The 21,627-nt window shown below is 40.9% G+C and overlaps 1 protein-coding gene across 1 annotated transcript in view; it reads left to right on the top strand.

Moving 5' to 3' along the window:
* EPHA4 (EPH receptor A4) overlaps positions 1 to 21,159 on the top strand; it is a 109,489-nt gene extending 88,330 nt beyond the window's left edge. Inside the window, exons 9-18 of the mRNA XM_052804012.1 lie at positions 800 to 858; positions 1,651 to 1,764; positions 1,945 to 2,130; positions 6,157 to 6,218; positions 6,757 to 6,966; positions 9,505 to 9,654; positions 12,064 to 12,257; positions 14,753 to 14,908; positions 15,196 to 16,076; positions 18,664 to 21,159. Of these exons, the coding sequence (XP_052659972.1) occupies positions 800 to 858; positions 1,651 to 1,764; positions 1,945 to 2,130; positions 6,157 to 6,218; positions 6,757 to 6,966; positions 9,505 to 9,654; positions 12,064 to 12,257; positions 14,753 to 14,908; positions 15,196 to 15,310 (1,246 nt within the window). The 3' untranslated portion in view covers positions 15,311 to 16,076; positions 18,664 to 21,159. The remainder of the gene's footprint in view (positions 1 to 799; positions 859 to 1,650; positions 1,765 to 1,944; positions 2,131 to 6,156; positions 6,219 to 6,756; positions 6,967 to 9,504; positions 9,655 to 12,063; positions 12,258 to 14,752; positions 14,909 to 15,195; positions 16,077 to 18,663) is intronic.
* Positions 21,160 to 21,627: the final 468 nt, after the last annotated feature.

Here is a 21,627-nt window from a genome sequence, read left to right as displayed (position 1 = left end):
AGCTGACTCCTCAATATCTTCCCTAACAGAATAACCTCTTATATTAACTTTTCTTGATACCACTTACCCATTGAAGTGTAAAGCTGAACTGATTAAATACATAACTGGATACAATATCATGTGCGTAGGTGTAGAAAAGTAATCTATAGAATTAATATACTATACTACATTATTGTCTCCAACTCAGAGGGTTAGTAGAGGAGCTCTGCCAGGAGGAGTTCTTTGCCCGCTTCAACTGTACAGTGATTAAAAGAATAAACAACATCCTCGGGATCTGCATTTTTGATGGTCAGGGGTTTTTTTGCTGCCATCCTGATTTCTGTGTTAACAGACTTGTTTCCAGTTTTAAATTTGCAGTTAAATAAGTGTGTTGGTATTGGCATTTGCCTAATTATGTTTGAAAATCAATCTACCAAAACACCTCTGTTGTAGCATTTAAATCCATATATGATAGGGCTAAAAAGCGGTTTGGTGCCTTTTTGCACAGAATTGCAAATAAACGTTTGAAAAAAAAGTGGCCAAAATGCAAGCTTTCTTTTCTTTCTTTAAATGCCGAGATACAGATGGATTTGTGTTTCCCTTGATGCTTTGTTGATGCCAATAAGACTTAGAGCAGTTTGAGAGGAGTCTCCTACCCGCTGGTAGGTGTACGTTGTGTCATGGGCTGTTGTAGGGGAGCTGCCGAACACAGGTTGTGGCAGGTGCAAACAGCTCAAGTCTCAGCAGGTCAAGAAGACTGAGCTTGTCTCAAAGTAAGATACTTATTTTGAACTGTAATGTTCTTTCTTTGTTCTGACAGGCGCAGTAAGTACAGTAAGGCTAAGCAAGAGGCAGATGAGGAGAAGCATTTGAACCAAGGTAAAAGGCAGTGGTGCTTGGTTTTTTTGATTTGGTTCGTAAAACATGTCTCGTGTTCTGATGCTTGGGGAATAAGGGATGACATTCCTCTTGAGATGAATATGTTTCTGTTTTCCTGTCTTGCAAACATCCTTCTTCAAAACTATGTACTTTAGTAACAGGAAAAGTAGAAGTATCTGGGTAAAAAGTTTTGAGGGAGCAGACAGGAGAAAGGTTCATCAAATTTTTCCACTGTTGCTTTCCCCTGAAAGACATCTGTTCTTGGCCAGTGATATCTAGGCATGATTTTTCCCCACAATACTGTGCTAAAGCAGTTTCTGGATGGGCTGGAGGCAATCCTGCAGGAAAGGGTATATGAACTTTGGTGCGTTTTTTCCAGGACTGAATCCTACCGTTACTTCCATCTCAGTCATCCAGGTACCAAACCTGGGACCTAGGCTCAGAATTTCTTGGCTCACAAAAGGGAAATGGGATGTGTTTTAATCTCACAGGTCCATAGAGAGGCTATTGGCCTGTTAGTGATGACAGTGATTTGTAAAGCTTGTTTATTGGCAAAAGCCTGATTCCTTACATCAATATTGGGAAATATTAAATGTTTAAATTTTAAAAAAATTGCATCGGGGGAAAAATACATTAAGTCCTTCCTTCCCTCATCAGTCATTCCTGGCTTACAGTACATTTTTATTGTACACTCTCTTTGCTGTTGTATATCATTAAGGGTTCAGTCTCATATGTTCCGTGTTCAGCAGCATGTAGATCAGTGACTTCAAATAAAACATTTCTGCCTTGCAGGTGTTAGAACATATGTGGATCCTTTTACATATGAGGATCCAAACCAAGCTGTGAGGGAATTTGCCAAAGAAATTGATGCCTCCTGCATAAAGATTGAAAAAGTTATTGGTGTGGGTAAGTGCCAGGACTTTTGCTTTTTTTTCTGTAAATATAGTTTTAAATTTGCTTTTGGGAAACATGAGATCCTATGATTTTTGTATGATGGTTCCCCCAAATGAACTGACATAACAGTTTGACAGCACTAGTGCATACTTCATGTTCATGACCATGGATTCTTGTGCCTTTCTCCTTAAGGGGAATTTGGTGAAGTATGCAGCGGACGTCTCAAAGTACCAGGAAAAAGAGAGATCTGTGTTGCTATCAAGACTCTAAAAGCTGGTTACACTGATAAACAAAGGAGAGACTTCCTGAGTGAGGCCAGCATTATGGGACAATTTGACCACCCCAATATCATCCACTTGGAAGGTGTCGTTACTAAATGTAAGTAGGTCATTTTCATGACAAGGCCAATTTGGAAGTCACAGAGAAATTAAGTCTGTGGTGGTGTGTGCTGTGGTTTTTTTTTTCTTTTCTTTTTACCCTCTTTCCTGTGAAATGACAGATGGAACAGATTCACTGATAGCTAATAGGAGGAAATCAGTGCAGGACAAGTCATTAATCTTGTTGTCAGCTATAAATGGGTTTATGGTTTCAACTGATACTCTATCTGTAGGCAGCTTGTACAGGATTTTGTAGGGGGAGTTAATACTGCAGGGGTTGGCTTTTTTTTTCCCCTTCTTGCTATGCCAAGCAGGCATCTTTCACATCTTTGCTAGACTGAGCTGATTGTTACAGGATAGGCAAAAGCAGATGGTGAGCAAAGAATTTAAAATGGCTGGGAGAAAAAAAACCAAAACAAAACTACAGTCATATGTTTAAGGTACAAAGCACAGATGTAAGGAGCAAGCCTTTGAAAAGAAGTAGGCTATTTTAGTGTGAAACTTGCTTATTTGTGTTCTCTGATTTACAGGTGTGATAATTTCACTCTGCAGAATTTACCTGGCTGATCTTTTTGTTTGGGTGGTTTGGGTTTTTTTTAACTCTGTTAGCGTTCACTGTGCCATGAACCCTGCCTTAGAAAGAGAATGACAGCACTCGCTGGATGCTGTTTGTAGGCTAGAACTGAAAAGACACCTGTAAGACAGACATGCTTGGGTCTGACTTGATAAGGTGACGCTGCGATGGTGTAGTTATTTTCCCTGCTCTGACTGCCCTAGGTAGCATGTTGGCAAAGCCTGGCACTGATCGCTAATCCTAAAAGACCCTTTGGATGTAGGGGCTCATCTCAGGGTAGCAAAGAAAGCAGTGATCTTGTAAGCTGCTGTTAAAGGGTGGAATTTGTGAAGCTTACCTTCTGCAGCTGATGGTGTGCATGGTGAACATTAATGCAGGGTATTAATAGCGTAAGGAGTTAAAATTAGATACGGTTGCAAAGTTAAAAAGTAAAATATTACTAGAAGAGTGAAGTATCTCCCATAGAGGGTTGTCAAAGCCATCAATACTACTGAAAAACCCTGTCCTTGAATGTCGGTGGGAGCTGGATGCTTACTCTACCACTTGTGTTTCTGGAAATCTTACCCTTGCTCATTTGTATTTCCCTCTCCTAGTCTGCCTTCTGTCACAGTTGTTGAAAATGGCTCATACAGTGTGTCGCTGTTTGCTTTTCAAGACAAATTCCACTAGGGAAAATAGGGGTTTGGACTAATTTTGACCATCGTTTACTGAGGGCCTCCCTCAAAACTGAAATTAAAAGATAATACTCTGTTTAAATTTTGCAGGTCTAAGTCTCTCTTTCTCTTTTTGTTGTTATTGTAACAAAGAGAAGTGGGGGTTGTGGTCAGGCCACCGTGTTTGCTACAGACAGTGATTTTTCTAGCACCTCTGTAAAAGAAAGGCAACAGGGGAATCTTTGTGTTGAAATCCCACCGAAGCTGGAAACCCCTGAGCTATTAGAGCTCTAGCAGTTATAAATGACTGTATGAATTTGCATAATGCAGTTGTCACTGAATTAAAATGATTTGAAATTTTCATTGAGGAGCTGGTAGCCTGACCCGAGAATGTTTCATTGCCTGGCTTGCAGTAAGTGATGCTTCCACAGCAAGCCAGCTTGGTTACCTCAGAGCTGGTGTGTTTGGTAAACAGGGCTACTTAAGAAGACATTTGTCTCAATTTCTCCATTGGTTTTCTGAATGCTGTGATAAATGAATGCATTTAATAAACTGAAAATTAAAATGTGAGATAAATAGTGGTGTAGATGGGGGGTTGAGAGAGGCAGCAAAAAACCATGAATACATTATTGGCTGCTAGTCAAGTACTTTAATAATTGACTCGCTGATGGTAACTTCTCCTCTCTCTATCCCCCTCCCCTGCTAAAGAAGTGCCTGAGTAATGAAATTACATGTTAATGCACTGAAAGAGTCTCCCTTTCTTCCTTTCTGCGCTGACATAGTATCTTTTGATTGAGGAAGGTTAATTAAAACTCATTTAGCTGTATTTGTTCAGTGGAAGTGTTCCGGTCACAGTCGCAAAGAATAAATGAAACAGTGACATATGCAGATCTGGTTGGAGTTTTTTCTCTTTCTGCCAAAGAATGCTTGTAAAGGTGAATTAGAGGGAGGACGATTTTTTATCACATCCCTTTCCTTAAGGGTGCAAGTACTCAGCCAAGGTCACTAAGCTCTTCATCCAGAGCAGTTCGCTGTATGCAATACCATTGCTTCTCTGCTGCGTTCATGCAAATGGTAAAGGGTTCAGCTGCCAGACTGGCATTTCACAGGCATGCCAGTTTGCATGGGACCAAAACAGTAAGAGTTTTGATAACAGGGAAGGGAAGGAGAAGCAGGAATAGTAAAAGTCCTGCAAAGGATAGGTTGGGACTGAAAAGGTGAAATAAGTAACGATGAGTGAAATAAGTGATGTTTCACACATAGATGTTGGCCTAAGTGAAATTTTCGGTACAGTCAGTCCTTATAGCATATTGTTTTCTAATTAAAAAAAAAAAAGTTTACTTCAAAACTGGAAATCCCTGACAAACAAAGAGATAAGCATCTTGGTGAAAAATGCACTGAGGTAGAAATGATTAGGGGAACTTTCAATGCTGCAACGTTTCATGGTAGGGTAATTTCATAGCTGGTTGTTCTGGAGCAGATATTTGCTGGTGACAGAAGCAAGGAAAAGTTGAGTAGTTCTGATACCTCTGATGCCAAGACAGAATTGAGCTATCTACAGCCTAGGTGACATGTCTATTGAACCATTCTTTCCCCATAATGTTCCCTTATTCAGAGCTGCTCCAGTAAGTACAGAAGCAGAGTTTCTCTGGGACACTGTCTTTTATTCAGGAAGAAACTCTACAGTTCCTGTAGCTAAAGCATAACTGGGAGGAAGGGTTGCCATGCCAGCCTGGTGCTGATCATCAGGTGCTTCCTTGACTTCAGGTGGGCTTAACAGTGCTCATCTTGGGACCAGGCTTTTGTCATTCGACCTTTGATAAGTCACTTCTCTACATCTCCCATTGCTCACTTTTAGAATGGAGATGATATTGGACATATTTCTGCAAATATCTAGGTGCTGAATATCCAGCATGATTTAACCCTATGAAATAATTAGTGTTACTTGTATGTACCTAAATGCTTTCAGTTTCAGCATCATATGACTTTGTAAAGCTTTTAAAGACATCATCAAGCATTATTTATGTATTTGCTGTTGTTTTAGGAAGGAGAGTGCCTAGAAAGCATCCCTATGTCAGAAACATTACATTACATTTCTCTTCAGATTGCCCAGCTTGGCTTTCTGTATTGCATCATGGAAAGCTGAGTGCTGCTGAAGCACTATGCCCCACATGTGACACAATTCATTGAATCATTTATCCTGTGGTTGATTTCATGAGGCAAATGGCTTTGGCTCATTTATAAATAACAAGAGACACGGGATACAAATTTGGGACAGAGAAAGTTGAGAGGAACAGCTTGTATTTTGCATTCTTGAATCCAGTTGTCTTGGAATACCTTGTAGCTGCTGACAGCTTCTAACTTGCCTAAAGCGTTGATCTTTCGAAAGAGGCAGAGAGACCAAAGCATTCAAAAATTCCATTTTGAAAGAGGAAGGCTTTCTAGTCTGCAAGCAATTTAATTACACTAAAGATTTTTGTCAAGTTTGAACAGATCTTTGTTTCTTAGCTCTCAATTACCAATTCATATATTCCTTAGAGAACAGGAGCCACTTTAGTTAAAGACCTTGTCAATGAGTCAACCAAAGGGTTAACATTCCAGATGGGGCCCTTTAAATGTTTCTGTCCTATAATATTCCTTCTCTTGCTCCCCACAGCTGAGGCATAAGCTTGGTGCTTTTCAAATTAAATTAGATTGTGTAAGCCAGGTGTCTTGGCAGTAAAATCATGTGCAACCCATTTTTATCCCATTAACATCGGTGTTCATCAAGGAATTGTGTTTTTCTTTATGTGAACTCTAGGTAAACCGGTAATGATCATAACTGAGTACATGGAGAATGGCTCCTTGGATGCCTTCCTCAGGGTAGGTGATTTCTTCATAATAAGCTAAGGAGATTTTATACTGGGAAACATTTTCTGGTTTTCATTCTGGTTCTTTTTTTGCAGAAAGATACTGAAAATTCAGCATTTTTAGAGAAATTATGTTTGTGCTTGGGAAATTCTGTTTTCTGGTGTTGCTCCTATTGAAAACCAGCATAAATATAAAGTAGAAGAATATAGAATAAATGTAATGTTTAAAATAGCAGGGTCTTAAATAATCCATGTTTAATGGGAACAGTTCTGATTTGCTCCATTTTTGAAAGCATCGCAGTGCTATAGACTCATTAAAACCAGATTTATTGCAAACTGTATACTGCATCACTGGAAACTGTGACAGAACCTCTGGGTTCTTACTTTACTGGTGAATTATAGACACTAGTCAGGAGAGTGAGGAAATAACATTGCATTTTATTTGAGAGAAGATGGGAATCCAGAGATATGCTCTTTGCCAATTTCAGCAAGGGTAATAATGTAGCTTTTAGCTTAATGCTCTGTGATTTTCTTCCTTTCCCCATATGCAGAAGAATGATGGCAGATTTACAGTCATCCAGTTGGTGGGGATGCTTCGTGGCATTGGCTCAGGAATGAAGTATCTGTCTGACATGAGCTATGTGCATCGGGATCTAGCTGCTCGAAACATACTAGTCAACAGCAACTTGGTCTGCAAAGTGTCTGACTTCGGCATGTCCCGGGTCCTGGAAGACGACCCCGAAGCAGCTTATACCACACGGGTAAGGAGGGAAAGAAAATGTCCAGTGGGTTTTCTTGCCAACATACTGGTTTTGTCTGACTGTGTGGGAGGTGACAATGGTTTGTTTTAAAATAATCTCAGTCACAAGTGAAAACCTATATCACAATCTAAAAATAAACATTGGCCCAGACTCCATAGCTGGTGTAAGTTGATGTAGTGTATTGCTACATCAGCGGCTACATCAGTATTTCTTCTCTGAGGGTGTGACCCATGTATTCCTCTAGTTCCTTCAGTGTGCTAGAGTGTGTGACAGGAATCTGATGCCAGAAAAGAGAGCTTGGGCTTCTATTCCTTCTGATATCTACAGACATGCATAATGATTTCCAAGTGGCTAGTCCCACTGAGGTTTGATACAGCAAGTGTAGATACGCCACCAAAAAAAAAACCCCCAAAACCCCACAAATCCACTTTTGCCCATCACAAAACGAGTCATAAATTTGACCTAAATAACTTGGACTGGGAAAAGAGTGAGACCTGCATTCCCATTTTTTGTTTCTTGCCCATTTTATCTGTATTTCAGCATCCCACTGTTAACTAATTTTGCTAAAGCCATTTTAATACGCTGCATGTGGAACAGTACTAACACAAGTAATTCTGGCCACAAAACGACATCCTGACCATTACCAGCCTTTGTACCAATACCTCTGTAATTAACATGTGTGTGAAGAAATAAAAGTCAGAGTTTATAAAGTCTCCTTTTTTAATTGCTTATTTTCTTTGTTTTTAAATATCTGCCATTCTCCATCTGTTCTCCCTAGTGCAGAGTTTGTTTGCAGCACTCAGATTTTGCAGTTTAATCCCAACACTCATCCTTTAATGGATTCACAGTTCATTACAGGGAAGGATAGACTCATGTAGTATTAAATGCTGGCCAGCCTTGGTATTTCTCGCTCATAAGGGTGGCAAGTGGAAGAAGCAGAAGCAGAGGTCTGAAAAGCTGTATTCAGGGAAATCAAAGTTTAGACAAACACACAAGGGTAAGACAGAAGTGATTGAAAAGCTTCCCTTTGAATTTAGTGAGTGGAGATATAGTATTATGTTTGCTCTCAGGAGTAAACTACAGGGAATCAATGACATTTGCTTTACAGTGCATTGTCTTTATTTGGTATCAGTAATGAAGGATCAGGAAAATTTGGATGAACTCCACTGTACTCAAGCAGCTAAATAAAAAGAGCTTATTGACAATTTTTAGAATGACAACCATGTATAAACAATGTCCATGCATCTGTGTCTGAAAGGAGGAATAGAGCTTTTTCATAACCAGAGATGATGCAATAGAACACAATTTTTAAAGCATCCTTTTTTAAGAAAATGGTGTGTTCTGCTCCCTGCTAGTAGTATAACTCATTAAAGTGAGAGCATCCTATAGCCACACAAGGCACATACTGCCACAACCTGATTCACAAAGGGCCTGATGCAAAGGCCAAAGAAGCCAGGAGAAGGACCCCGTTTGATTTCGCTTGGCTTTGGAACAAGTCCATATTAAACACTTGAGAGAGATATTAGAACAATAAACTATTCAGTATGCACATGCTGCACTCAGTTATGGGTAAAAACTATCTAGAAGATGGCTGAGAAAAAAAACTACCAAAATAAACTTAATCAAAAAAGCATAGAAGAAATGAAAAAACCCTAAAACCTTTGTTCAGCTTAAGTCGTTCCCCAGATGGAACTGCAGGAAAGCAAAAGCTCAATTAAAACCACCTTGCATAATAGCATAAACAAAAGGAGAAATCTCTGGCCTGGGATCACTCAGCTAAGGCAAAATCAGATAAACAGGATGGAGTGAGTTCTTCTTAAAACAGTGCAGGACCTCAGTGGCCCAAATCAGATGCCCAAGTGTTTTTATTTGTTTAAAAAGAAGTATTGTAACAAGAGGCAGCTCTCTTCAACAGGCATCAAAAGCAGCCTCATACCGTGGTCTGGTGTTGAACTCCTCCCACAGGGACTGGGAGAGCGCAGAGGCTTGCTTGCCGTCTCACATCTCTGGTAGGAGTTGGGATATTGCCCATGGGAAACACCACAGTATTCATAAATCTTCCCAGTTTATCCACTCTTTATTTTCCCTTTTTGAAAAGCAAAACTTTTATAATCCCATTTTTCTGAAACAGGCCAAACAGGTCAGACAGGCAAGCAAGGAAATAGTAATTAACAGCATGTACTTATTTGTTTTGTCAACTAAATCTCTAATATATACTTTGTAAAACCCCTGGCTTGTTCTCATGCTTCAGCATAGCCCTGAGCAGAGATCTCTCAGAGGGCTGATGAAAATACATTTAACAATTTACTGGTTCGCCTCCTTGCGACTAAAGAAAACAGATGGGCAGCATTGCCTCCTGGTTGGATCTGACAGTTTTATGGCAAGAAAAAGAGAAAGTGGAAGACTTCTTAAGAAGGATTCTGGAATTGCATACAGATAACCATTTTGTATTTTTAATGGCAGTGTAGAACAGTGTCAGCCATGCACATTACTGGGTCAGTGACTCACTAGCCTTGTGATTTCTTTTATTTGTGACAGGGTGGCAAGATCCCCATCAGGTGGACTGCACCAGAGGCAATTGCCTACCGTAAATTTACATCAGCTAGTGATGTGTGGAGCTATGGCATCGTCATGTGGGAAGTGATGTCCTATGGAGAAAGACCTTACTGGGATATGTCCAATCAAGATGTGAGTCTCCTTCTGAGCTTCCTCTTCCTTTTCTCTCCCTTTCCCCCCACGCCTTTGTCCTTAGATGTCTGCTGATGTGTTTCTGTGTCAATTGCTATATGGTTAGAAGACATTTACTCCAGTTTTTTAAAAGGATATCATGGGTGGTAGATTCCTGTTTTCTCAGGGACCATCTCTGGAACTAAGACTTCCTTAAATACTTCAAGCCTGGTCTCTGGTCAGGGAATAGGGGATTCTCAAGTTAGGGTCTATAACTTGTGTAACTTGTGCATTTATTTTTTTTTTTTTTTAATTTTAGGAAAAATATTATAAGCAATTAACGTAAGAAAGAAGAATGGAGGAAAGGGAAGCGAATATAGTTAAACTGTCAGACTGTAACACCGTCAAGAGAGGGAAGATTTGAATGTTGATATTAAATCTCAACTTTATTGAAAGTCTTTAAGAAAAAACACTTGAATTTAATGGGGCTTCCTATTAGGAGTTAATTCTTCAAGCCCCAGTATGCTTGTAATTCTTCCAGAGGATTTTATTTCTTGTAGGGTATCTAAAACAACACATAATGAAATCCAATTCTGATTATCAGTCAGAGCATCCTTGTGACAATTGCATAGCTGCCCCCCGAGGACATTAAAAAGCCGCTTCCTAAATGACCATTCTTAAATTATGCATGTCCTGTTTAACCGTACCATCTGGACTACTTCAGTGTATTCCAAGAGGGAGCATGCACAATGGCTGCTAGTCCAGAAGAGTATTTAATAATAATGCTAATAAGAGCTTTTGCTAATAGAATTTTTATTAAATGAAAAAAAAATCCCGGTGAAAATGAGGCATAGATTATCCATAATTCTTTTCCCAGGGGATTTACAAACATGTAAAGGAAGAAGAAAATGTTAATCTGACTATATGGTCATGGGAGTGGTTAAGTCATTTTACAAGTCATCTGCTTTCTTATGTAGAGCTGAATATTTTCAAAGACTGTCTAGATGCGGATGGCATTTAATCTAAACTGGATATAATTTTAATTTCCTTCTGATGTGAAATGTCTCTTCTGGCACCCAATCTTGCCTTCCTTTGCTAACAGGAAGTCATCAAGACTTAGCAAGAAAATAAAACACCAGATGTGTCTTAGTTATATCAGGCATGTCTACACAGCACAGTGGAGCTCAATGCAACAAACGCAGAGCTAGCATATTAGGCTGGTATACACTGCTAATGTGCGGTGCTAGACCACGTTGAAAAGCTGTCTTGAACATGACAGTGAAAGCCAATATGACTGTCATTGCATCCTCTTTTTAGTACATGGCGTAGACATACCATTTTTTTCTCCTTGACGAAGGTGAGAGCAGTGTTTTTCACAACAAAGCAGAATTGGATTTCAAATTACTCTCAGTGTCTGTTGAATCAAGAGAAATCAAAAGGATCTTCCTACTTACTGGAGTAGTGAGAGCCAGTTTGTTTGTGGTCACTGAATAGCTGCTAATAGTGCAAGCATATCCCTCACCCTGTCCTCCCAGTGGATTTTAGCCACTAATTGGACAAGACCAGAATGAGGGAATTTAGTGCAATTCAGTCTCTGTGCACTCCTGGTCTCTAGTCTCATGGTGAATCCTGCCAGCAAAGTCATATCAATTAATTAAGATCTGAAGGCTTGGGTCACGTCCCTGTCATATCAGAATTGAGTCCTGGTCACGTCCCGTTCTCCTGAGAGAGCTAAGAAGCCATCAGAGTACTGAGCTCTGGAGCCCTTTTTGGAGGGTTTGAAACTACTTCAGCTTGTGAGTTTTTCTGGTTTCTATTAAATATGAAATGCATACTTAAGCTGCTGCATTGGACTTCTGTAACCTTCTTAAGCTGCACAAAAGGGTTCCCATCTCTGCATTTCTTAGTTCAGAGCATACAGTGGTGAGAGAACAAGTTCTCTACAATGTCTGTATGACTGACAGAGATGAGCTAGCCCAGGAGGAGAGGGAGGAGGGGGTGATCTGCTGTACCCTAAAAATGGTGGGGAGAATTTCGTCTTCAACATGTCGGACCCAAAACTGACAGATATTAAAGATTTGCTGTAGAGCTGTTGCTTCTCCAACCCTCTGTCCAACGAGGATAGTTGCTTAATTCTAACCCGGGCTATTTTGTCATCCCTGTATTCCGTGTGCTCTTTTGTGATACATTGCCTTTCTGTATCTAATGTCTGCCTTGGATGCTGTACCCTTTTAGTTTTGAATTGCTGAGGAGAAATGACAGTTCTGAGACCACCAACTGCCTGAGTCTGAGTGCAATTTTCCATGTTGTTTCACTTAACTGTGCATTTGTTTCCATACTTTGGATCGCCCTAGGATAAATGATACTCAGCTGGTAGATGTGAGTAGTGTCTGATGTTCTCTAATGTCTTCCTAATTGTGCCATTTATAGGTTATTAAAGCCATTGAAGAAGGGTATCGGCTGCCACCCCCGATGGACTGCCCCATTGCTCTCCATCAGCTGATGTTAGATTGCTGGCAGAAGGAACGCAGTGACAGGCCTAAATTTGGACAGATCGTCAACATGCTGGACAAACTCATCCGCAACCCCAACAGCCTGAAGAGGACAGGCAGCGAGAGCTCCAGGTCAGCTGTGCTTTTGTAATGGTGATGTACGAGGGAGCACAGTGGAGATGACAGGCAAAACTGCAAGTCACCTAAACCTCCCCGCTGGGATTAAAGCATGCTCTGTAGCTCTGCAGAGCCAGACTGTACAGCAGACATTGCACCATGCATGAGAGTCAAGGGGTTGTGCTGGCACGCTGTTGAACCCTGCTGGGCACCCCAGACTCTCCTAGCTCTGTGAGAAGGAAAACCAAATGAGCAGAGCTGTTGCTGTATCACACCAACGCTGACCAGTTTTATAGAACAGTCTTAAGCACATCCTGAAAAAGTTCTGATGCAGGCAAGCTCTGTTTGAAGACAAAGTTTGCTGCATCTTTTCCTTCTCCCCCCTAGTGAAAGGACTTGAACGGGTAGCCTTAATGCAGTGTAGCTAACAGGAGTGATGTGGTTTTCTGCAGGAAAAGTACCTCATCAAGTTTTATAAACCCTAGATTTGTGTAGGATTTGCAAATGAGCGTTACGGCATTACAGCCAACGCCTTGCGGGCATTGGGAAGGTGTGGATTAATTTTTATGTGAATTTGAATTTAATTTTGTGGAAAGCCAGTTTCATGTCTCCACCGATCCCGCATTACATTTGTGTTTTGTTTTGTTTGCTAAGCGTGGTATAGCTGGTATGTGCAAAAGAAGCGCAGTAGGAAGGAAACTCCCAGAGTTGTAGGGTAAAACCAAAATATCTTTGTTGGGACAGATCAGCAGTTTGTTTAAGCTGGTGAAACACTGCTGAAGTAATAGGAACTTTACTAATTTACACCAGGTTTGTTCTGTTTTTTTCAAATGTCTTCACTTTGTCAGGTAAATTTGCTTACAGCAAATATGGAAAAGAAGCTTAAAAGAAACAAAATGAGGAAGATAATGGGAAAATATTTTTCAGTAGAAAGGAAGGTACAAAAATATCCATTGGGCAATACAAAATTAAGTTTCTTGAATCAGCGAAGGAGTGACAGAGGTTCTGTTTCGGCCTCCAACAGAGCGACATCCTGGAAAAAGCTGTTTTTGTTTTAAAACTTGTAGGTCCCTTTGTGACTCTTACTTACAACGTACATTATCAGAAGAGGGATTATTAACCCTGTGAGGCCACTATCACCATGTATCCTCCGGATTGTCCTAATTGCATTGGTAGCCTGGCAAAAATGTATCCACCCTTGAGGCTTAAATAATTTACATGGTGAGGATCACAGTATGATCTGCTGTAATAATTTGATTTGAGAATCACAGCATGAACTCCTCCATTTTGCTTTCTTTCCAATTTACAGGTGCTTTTTGAAAATATATAGATTTTACAGAAGTTAATAGCCTGTTCAAGGTCATTTTGTGTGTGTGTATTTAAGTTAATAGCCTTGTCAAGGTCATTTCATGTTCATGGCTATTTATAGATCTTTGTTTTTCTTCTCTTTGGAATATGAATTTCAAATATGCGTATAACATTAATATATTATATGACTTTATATGCGAAGCATAATTGTGTATAATTAGGTTGCCATCATTGGTCTTGTGTTAGATAATACAGCAGAAGAGTTGTACCAAGAATTACCAGCGTGTACTCGGTGCTTTAGGCAAGACATAACTGCTATTGCACACCTAATCTTTGGTGATGTGCATTTTCAGTTAAATTGCTAAATGATGATTGGTTTGTTTAGATAGATAGTAGTAATTTATAATGGTTTAATGAAACTGTGATTTACAATATACACAAAATAATAAATGAGATTTATTAATAAGAGAAGCAAATTTTGTAAAAATAATTATTTGCAAAACTGTGCAAGGGAGAATGAGAAGCACATTCCACAGTGCAAACAAAGATCAAAGCTTGCATGATTCCCACCACTCCTGGCACACGCGTTGGTCAGGAATGGATTGATTAAAGAGGGGATTAACTCCCTGCTGTCCTCAGTTTGATTGAATGCACTGAGCTTGCCTGCGAACCTGGCTAGAAACAGAATTTATCTGAACCCGCCCTCCAAACCAGTCTGGCAGGTTGTGAGCTCCCAGTTCCTTTGTGCATACTTCAGTAGTGTTTCTATAGTTGCTGAGCTGAGGTCTGACACATGCAGGACTGGCAAGGTCTTGCATTGCTGCCTGTACCCAGTAGGCTGAATGCCTTCCAGCATTGCCATCTTCTTTGGTTTTTGAAGTAAAAGCATTTTCTATGAAATTGGTTGCATCTGAGGTGGAAATTGTAAGCAGCATTGTGGTTCAAATTAGATCTGAAAGCAAAAATAGAAACCTAAGGTCAAATTAATTCTTAGCAAAAATTGGCCTATTACTTTGCATTTTGTTAAGTTTCTTGCATTGATCTACGCTGCTGTGCAGAGAGCCACCAGTTTTGCTGGGTGCAACATCTCGCTCCTACTTTCCCTAATCATTGAGGATAATTGTTGCAGAGACCAAACTTTGGTTTGCGATTTGTGATCCAGCTGACACCATTTCTCTTTCCCTTCACTGTTTGGCATCCAGACCTAGCACAGCCCTGCTGGATCCCAGCTCCCCTGAGTTCTCGGCGGTTGTTTCTGTCGGTGACTGGCTCCAAGCCATTAAAATGGAGCGATACAAGGATAACTTCACAGCTGCTGGCTATACCACCCTAGAGGCTGTGGTGCATATGAACCAGGAGTAAGTACTCAGCGATATAACAAAAAACCTGGTAAATCTGGATTTAATCGGCTTCTTTTGCTTTGTGCTGCATATCTTTACCCTCATTAAAGAAATGGAATGCCTTTCATTTGGATGGAGGATAACTTTAAAATGCCTCCACAATGCCTTCACTTATTTAATTAAACATTTCTGTACATCTGCCTTACTTTTGCTATGTTGCTTGCGGTTGAGTCTTAATATTTTTCACTACACCAGCATCTGATCCACAGTTCTCAGCCCCCTGCTTCTTCTCTTGCTTTTCACAGTGACCTGGCAAGAATCGGGATCACTGCCATCGCGCACCAGAACAAGATCTTGAGCAGCGTTCAAGCAATGCGCACCCAAATGCAACAGATGCATGGCAGGATGGTTCCCGTCTGAGCCAGTACTGAATAAACTCAAAACTCTTGAAATTAGTTTACCTCATCCATGCACTTTAATTGAAGAACTGCACTTTTTTTACTTCGTCTCCTCGCCCGTCGAAATAAAGATCTGCAGCATTGCTTGATGTACAGATTGCGGAAACCGAGTGTGTGTGTTGGGAGGGGGGCCTCCAGAAATGACAAGCCGTCATTTTAAACCAGACCTGGAACAAATTGTTTCTTGGAACATACTTCTCTGTTGATCAATGATATGTAAAATACATGTATCTATATAAATATAAAGTCACATTCAAGTTTTGATGCTGTTTGCTGCCAGATACTGTGCTTAAAAAAAAAACAAAATTACTTTCCTTCTCCCTATGACCTGTAGGATTACAACCATAGTGTTTTATTTGTGGGTGAAGCCACCGTTGTGCATCTTTCACTGGAATGAAGAATCTGCCCTAGGATATTTTTTGCAGACTTGAAGCATCACTAATACCTTGCAGAAACCTCAGTGAGAATATCATTTGGCTAATCAGTGCCTGCTGATTAGTGATCTACTCATTTACGGGCTTGAGACATGAAATGACCCACCTCATGGATTACTGGGCAAAACTGGACTTCTGGGGCGATTATTGGCTGCTGTTGTGCTGTGCTGAAGCCTACCACTTAAAGACATTTTGTGAACATCTTGCCAGTAGTCAGCTGTGACAGTCGTGGCTGTGGAGCTTTCAGACTTCTTTTCTCTTTCAAGAAGTGATTCCTTTTGCCACATGGAGAAGGTCAGTGGAAGTACAGTGTCCAACAAGTTCATGGTGCTTTGTTTCTTAAACTGTGCTAGGATTTCATCACTGTTGGGGAAAGAAAAAAAAAAAAGTGCTGTGGTGTGTATTATCTGGGGTTCCCAACTGGTTTGTGTGAACCTGTGCTGGTTTCCCAGACTAATTGCTTAGTGTTTCCCATTGTTTACTCTATTTGATGACAGTGAAAATTGCACTCTTTCAAAACCTGGTCTTGCTCTCAAGCTGTTGCATGTTAGGATGTGCAGACAAGGTGCAGGAGTACGTCTTGGGGCTCACTCAGTTCAGTGCTAAGAGCTTGACCCCACTTTGCGTTGAGACCAGTAGGGATGCCCTTATTTTTGGGGTGGAAAAACCCACACATACTGATTCCCATAGAAAGTAAGAATAACCTTGTAAAGTACAGATACTCGTAAATGCACCAAGAAGAACCAAGGACTTTTCCTGCCCTCTCATGAACTACAGTAGAACCAATATTTGTGTTCTAGAACGATCAGTCTCAGTTGCTGTGTCAGTGGTTTTATGCAAGGGGGAGCAGAAGGAAATGGGGTTGTGCATGCAGCCTTCTTGGTTTTGCACAGTTTGGGTGTCAGGCATGGTGATAGCTCTATGTTATGCAGCAGCGTTACACTTCAGACATGGCGATCCAGTCTCATCAGCTGTGGGAACCAAATTTCACTTTTGAAACCAGCCCCATAGGCTGGATTATCAAGGCAACTGTGGGTTTGAGTGCCAGGTGTAGGCTGCATGGCTAAGGTCTAAGTGCCCCTCTGCAAGTATGGCAAACAAGATGGAGCATGACATGCTTGAAAAGCTGCCTTCCAACTCCTCTAAGAAATAGATGGAAGGTTGAGTGAGTGGAAGCATCCCCTGGGTTGCTAGGTGGAGGTGACTGCTGTAGGAATGTGGTTGTCCTCATTAGGTCACATAGGATAAAGCTTTATCCAGTAAAGCTCTGAACACATTTAGTCTTGAATTTTATTTATGTTAAAGCTTTTACTGCTCTTTTTGAATAGAGTGTATAAATTAGATTCCTTTTAAAGTCCTTTCGAGGACCAAAGTGATGAGATGACCTTAGAAAAGAGACAGGATCAGGCCCACTTACACTGTGCTTGGTGGGAGGGCGGTTTTCATGACACATCCTCTAGAATAGAGATTGTGTTTCAGCTGTGCCAGGCACAGTGTCAGAAAGATGAGATTTATATTTTGATGGCGCTAAGACTGGTTCTTTGGTCTGTAATATTTTGGTCCCACTCTGCACCTGACAGCAAATTCAGAAACAATTTAGTGGCTTTATATGTCAGATTTTTTCAATAATTACATTTATTCTAAATCCAAACCAGCTCACTCAGTTAGACAAGTCACACTTACTGTATTGTCACTCACATCACTTTTTGTCACTTTTAACAATAACTTGCTCATTTTAACCACTAACTCTCCCTCACCCCCAACTTTCTCGGAAAACAACTTGTTCAGAGTATGTGATGCTAAATTTGGATCCTGTCAAGTCATGACAGCTTAGTAAAAACTGTTCTGCAGTATTACTTATAAAAGCTTTTCCATTTCAAGAAATTTAAGATTTCTTTTAAAAAACTATTTAAACCAGCATGTTTTAATGTCATTTTGCCAGGCAACGTAAGAAGTGGTTACTCATTTTAAAGACCTGACACTTGTACTTTCTGCAGCAAAAATTCTTTTGCTTCTTAAGTGTAGAGATACTTTTAAGTTTCCTCTTGCTTTAAATCTATTGCATTCTGTTGAGATCGTCTTTTTACGTAAAAAACAAAATACACCCAATTTTCTGGCCAGTTTGTAAAATTGCTTTCTTGGAGTCTAGTAACAGTAATTCAAAACACTCCAATATTTTCCACACAAAATGAAAAATGTGGCCCTATAGAACGAAAACTGTGAAGGCAGCTCAGATGCCAGGTTTTCAGAACTGCCATTGATGGTTGTGTTCTCCGTGATAAAATATGGCCAGTGAGGGGGCATCCGCTTGAATGTGATTTTAGCTGGAGGAGAGCAGATTAAAAAAAATTGGTGGCACAGAGAGAGAGAGAGAGAGAGAGAGAGATTACATATCTGTTGATAAGAATGGAAGCAAGACTTTGAAATAGCGTGAGGGAAAGAAAAGAAAGAAGGAGGACAAGGAAGACAAAGGGTTCTCACCCTTTGAGAACTGCTGGTTGTATTTGTCTCACTGGCCCAAGACGGCCGAACCAGCCAGTGAGAGCATGGCAATGCGCTGCAGCCTCCTGCATTTGCTGTTCAGCCACTCTTTTCTGGGGGAATTGCATCTCTTCCTACTTTCTCCTCTGTCCTTTAGGAAATCCTTCTCCCCTCTCTGGGGAGAGGCTTAATTCCATGAACGTGCTGCCGTGTCACCTCTTCACTGGGGCAGAGATGAGTTCAGGTCTTTTCCTTTCATGTGAATCAGCAATTGCAGCAGCCAAGGAGGGGCTGGCTACATACAGCAGTGCTTCTGCTGGGAAATCTAAGAGGAGGCATTTGGGCAGGTGTGCGTTTCTGTCTCATTACATGTTGTTTAATGTGTTTTCTTTTTGTACAGGGAAATTAGATTTTGCTTTCATGGCCTCATAGCCTGTCCTATTGATCATATTGACCATGGAGGAACATAGACTAGACATAAAGCCTTCTGGATCCACAGTTGCGTCTTCCATAGCACTGATTCTGGAAAACACATGCTGAACAGTCATCGGTCCCTGAAGAGAGTGTGACTTCTACTTTCTCTTTTTTTTTCATGCCACCCACTCTGGTTTTTTTCTTCACTGAGAGATAACTAACTCATTGAAACTCAGCACCCAGTTGTCACTTGAGGAATGTACTGTGTCAGAGCCCTGCAGACTTCTGGATATTTTTTTTTTCTCCCCTTCTGCTTTCTCTTCCTACCTTCGGTTTTATTTATATATTTTGTTATTTTGTCTCCTCATCCCCCTGGCTGTCACTGCTGCATCTTGGACAAATGCAGATGACGGAGCACTACACATCTTACCATGGACGCCAGGCCAGGTGCCGCAGCAAAGAACTCTGTTCCTGTGAGCTGCCTATATACATTGCAGAAGGGACATTTTACACAAAACGTGCCATTGCAGTGATATAAATATATTTTTTTTCTTGAATGGATAATGGATTATTATCTCCTCTGAAAGGTGCGTATGTGTGCTTGTGTGCGTGTGTTTGTGTGCGAGTCACCTTGTGTGTAGAACTGCCTGTGAATGTGCTGAAAACATCTCTGGAAGCGCAGGAGTCCCCTGTCATATGAGAGCAGGCCAATAGTTCGTGTCTGCAATGGTAAGAAGAACACACACATTAAAAAATGTTTAAATTTCTGTATCTATAAGTGTATTTTTTAGCTGCCACACTAACCTTAATGAGTTGTTCTGCAGCCTGAAATGGGCAATTTTGAGTTGGTTTTGGAGTTGTGGATTGCGGGATCCATAAGGGTGCTAAAGATTTTCGTAAGTGTTGTTTATTTGTACTAATGTTCATGATCAAGACTTACCAGTTTCTCAATGGCAAGGTGATGGAGGCAACAGCTGCATATCCATCCACCGGTAACCCTGAACTGAATTCTTAAGTAGCCTTTTTTATCTGCAAAAATAGGATTTTAAAGACTTGTTGAATGCGAACAAATATATGCAATTCTTCATTCACAGAAGCACCTGGCTCTGTATGCAAGCTGTGAAAACTTGTAACATAATAATCAAAACACTTCATTTGCTCCCAGCACAGTTAAGGAACAAAAATGCAACAAGACCTGTAAGGTTACAGTAGCTAGCAAGAGAGTTGTGAAATGTGTCCTGTTCCTTGTGCAGGCGATGAAGAGCTGGTGAAGTGCAGTAGAAGGCACTCTTTCTTCCGTGGCCCCAGGAACAGTGCTGCAACTTACTGGTACTACCTAGAGAAGCTTTTTGTGTTTGGAGAATTCACTGTTAACGTAGTATAAGCTAGTCTGAGTGGAGCTGTGTGCTAGAGCCCAGGGAACGTACGGCTGCTGGGTATTTGGAGTGGGGCAGGTCATGCTCCCCGCTTGCTTCCTGGCCGCGGGGGGCTGGCATCTGCCACGGTACCCACTGCAGCACAGCAAACTGCCACAGGACAGGGCATCACTCCAGCAGTCGCGGGGGAGGCTGGATGCGCTGCGTTAAAAGAGAGCGCAGCCTTGACCAGAGCCGTAAAGTGGTGTCCCACAGTTGCTCCTGCTTCCTCCTCTTTTCCCTCCTCACTCACCCTCTGAGTCTATCGTTAACTGTAATTCTGCCTGCTCTGGCTCTGGCGGAGGAGGAGCGGCAGGTCTGTGGAAGGGAAGCGAGGGCATCCACGCTGTCGGCAGAGGCCGGGCATGGTCAGGGCGCCGGGAGGTGCCAACTGCGGTGGCTGCTCCAGATGGAGCTGGGGGCGAAAGAAAAGCAAGTGCTGTGGCACTGCTGCTCGTTTCAAAGAGGTCATCACCAGGACTGTCTCGCATGATCAGCCTCTGTTAAGAAATTGTCCTGCTCACACACCACTGGTTGATGTTTGTCCGGGTTTCTTGCTGTACTAATTTTGTGATGGATCTTATGTATTAAAAATATATATGTATAAAATACAAAAGGCTGGTAAGTAACCAGTAAACAGGACTTAAAAAGCAGTATTTTTCTTTTATGTGACATTTTCATAACCAGAAGAAAAAAAATCTGAAATACTAATCAGACAAATAAAAAGAGAGTGCATTTATTTTTTTGTATCACTGCAAGTATGTTGGAATATGCAAGGACTGTGGTTAAAATTAGAATGTATAAGGCATATTATAATTTAGTTCATACTGAAAAAATCTAACAGCATTTCTTGGTTCGTGCATTTGAACGATCTCTGCGTTAGATATATAGATTTTTCTATTTTGTTTTAATTTGTAATTTTTTTCCCCCTCCATGAATTTTAGGTACACATAACTTATGTCATTTATTTATGGTCTTTTATACCTAGTTTGTAAAATTGTAAAATAGCAAACAATGCAAACATTTGCATTTGAAAACAATAAAGTAGTTGCTGTACAAACATGAAATGGACTATTTCTAATTATTGCATGTTTTTTTTAATTTAGCATTTATCCACAACAGGTACGAATACAGAACTCAGAGTAATAATCCTGGTGTTTGCCCCAAGGGGACAGTCTCTTCAGTAGATTTCACAGGAACGCAGTCCTGAAGTTCATTTAAACTGCATAACTCCCATGTGTACCTTAAAGCACGTTACTTTTTCTTGTTACCATCCCGGATTGTGTGGTGTGCTGAGCTGAATATTTGTAACGTGGGAAGGATGCTGCAGTCAGGCTGACCTTGTTAACGATCTCAATGATTTTTCCTCAGAGACCAGGTAGTATCCATGGGTGTCACACCTGAGAAAAACCTGCTGGATCATAATGTTGTTTCATTTGCACGCCTGGGATCGGCTGGGAGTAGTCTCCCTCCCCTGTCTCCCGCTGTCTGGACCTTGCCTGGGGTCAGACGTCACCTTGGCAGAAATCCTACAG

Source organism: Harpia harpyja, chromosome 12 (assembly GCF_026419915.1).
Source record: "Harpia harpyja isolate bHarHar1 chromosome 12, bHarHar1 primary haplotype, whole genome shotgun sequence".
Classification (NCBI taxonomy): Eukaryota; Metazoa; Chordata; class Aves; order Accipitriformes; family Accipitridae; genus Harpia; species Harpia harpyja.
The sequence above is the reverse complement of the archived record's forward strand: the minus strand, read 5'-3'. Positions and strand labels throughout refer to the sequence as shown.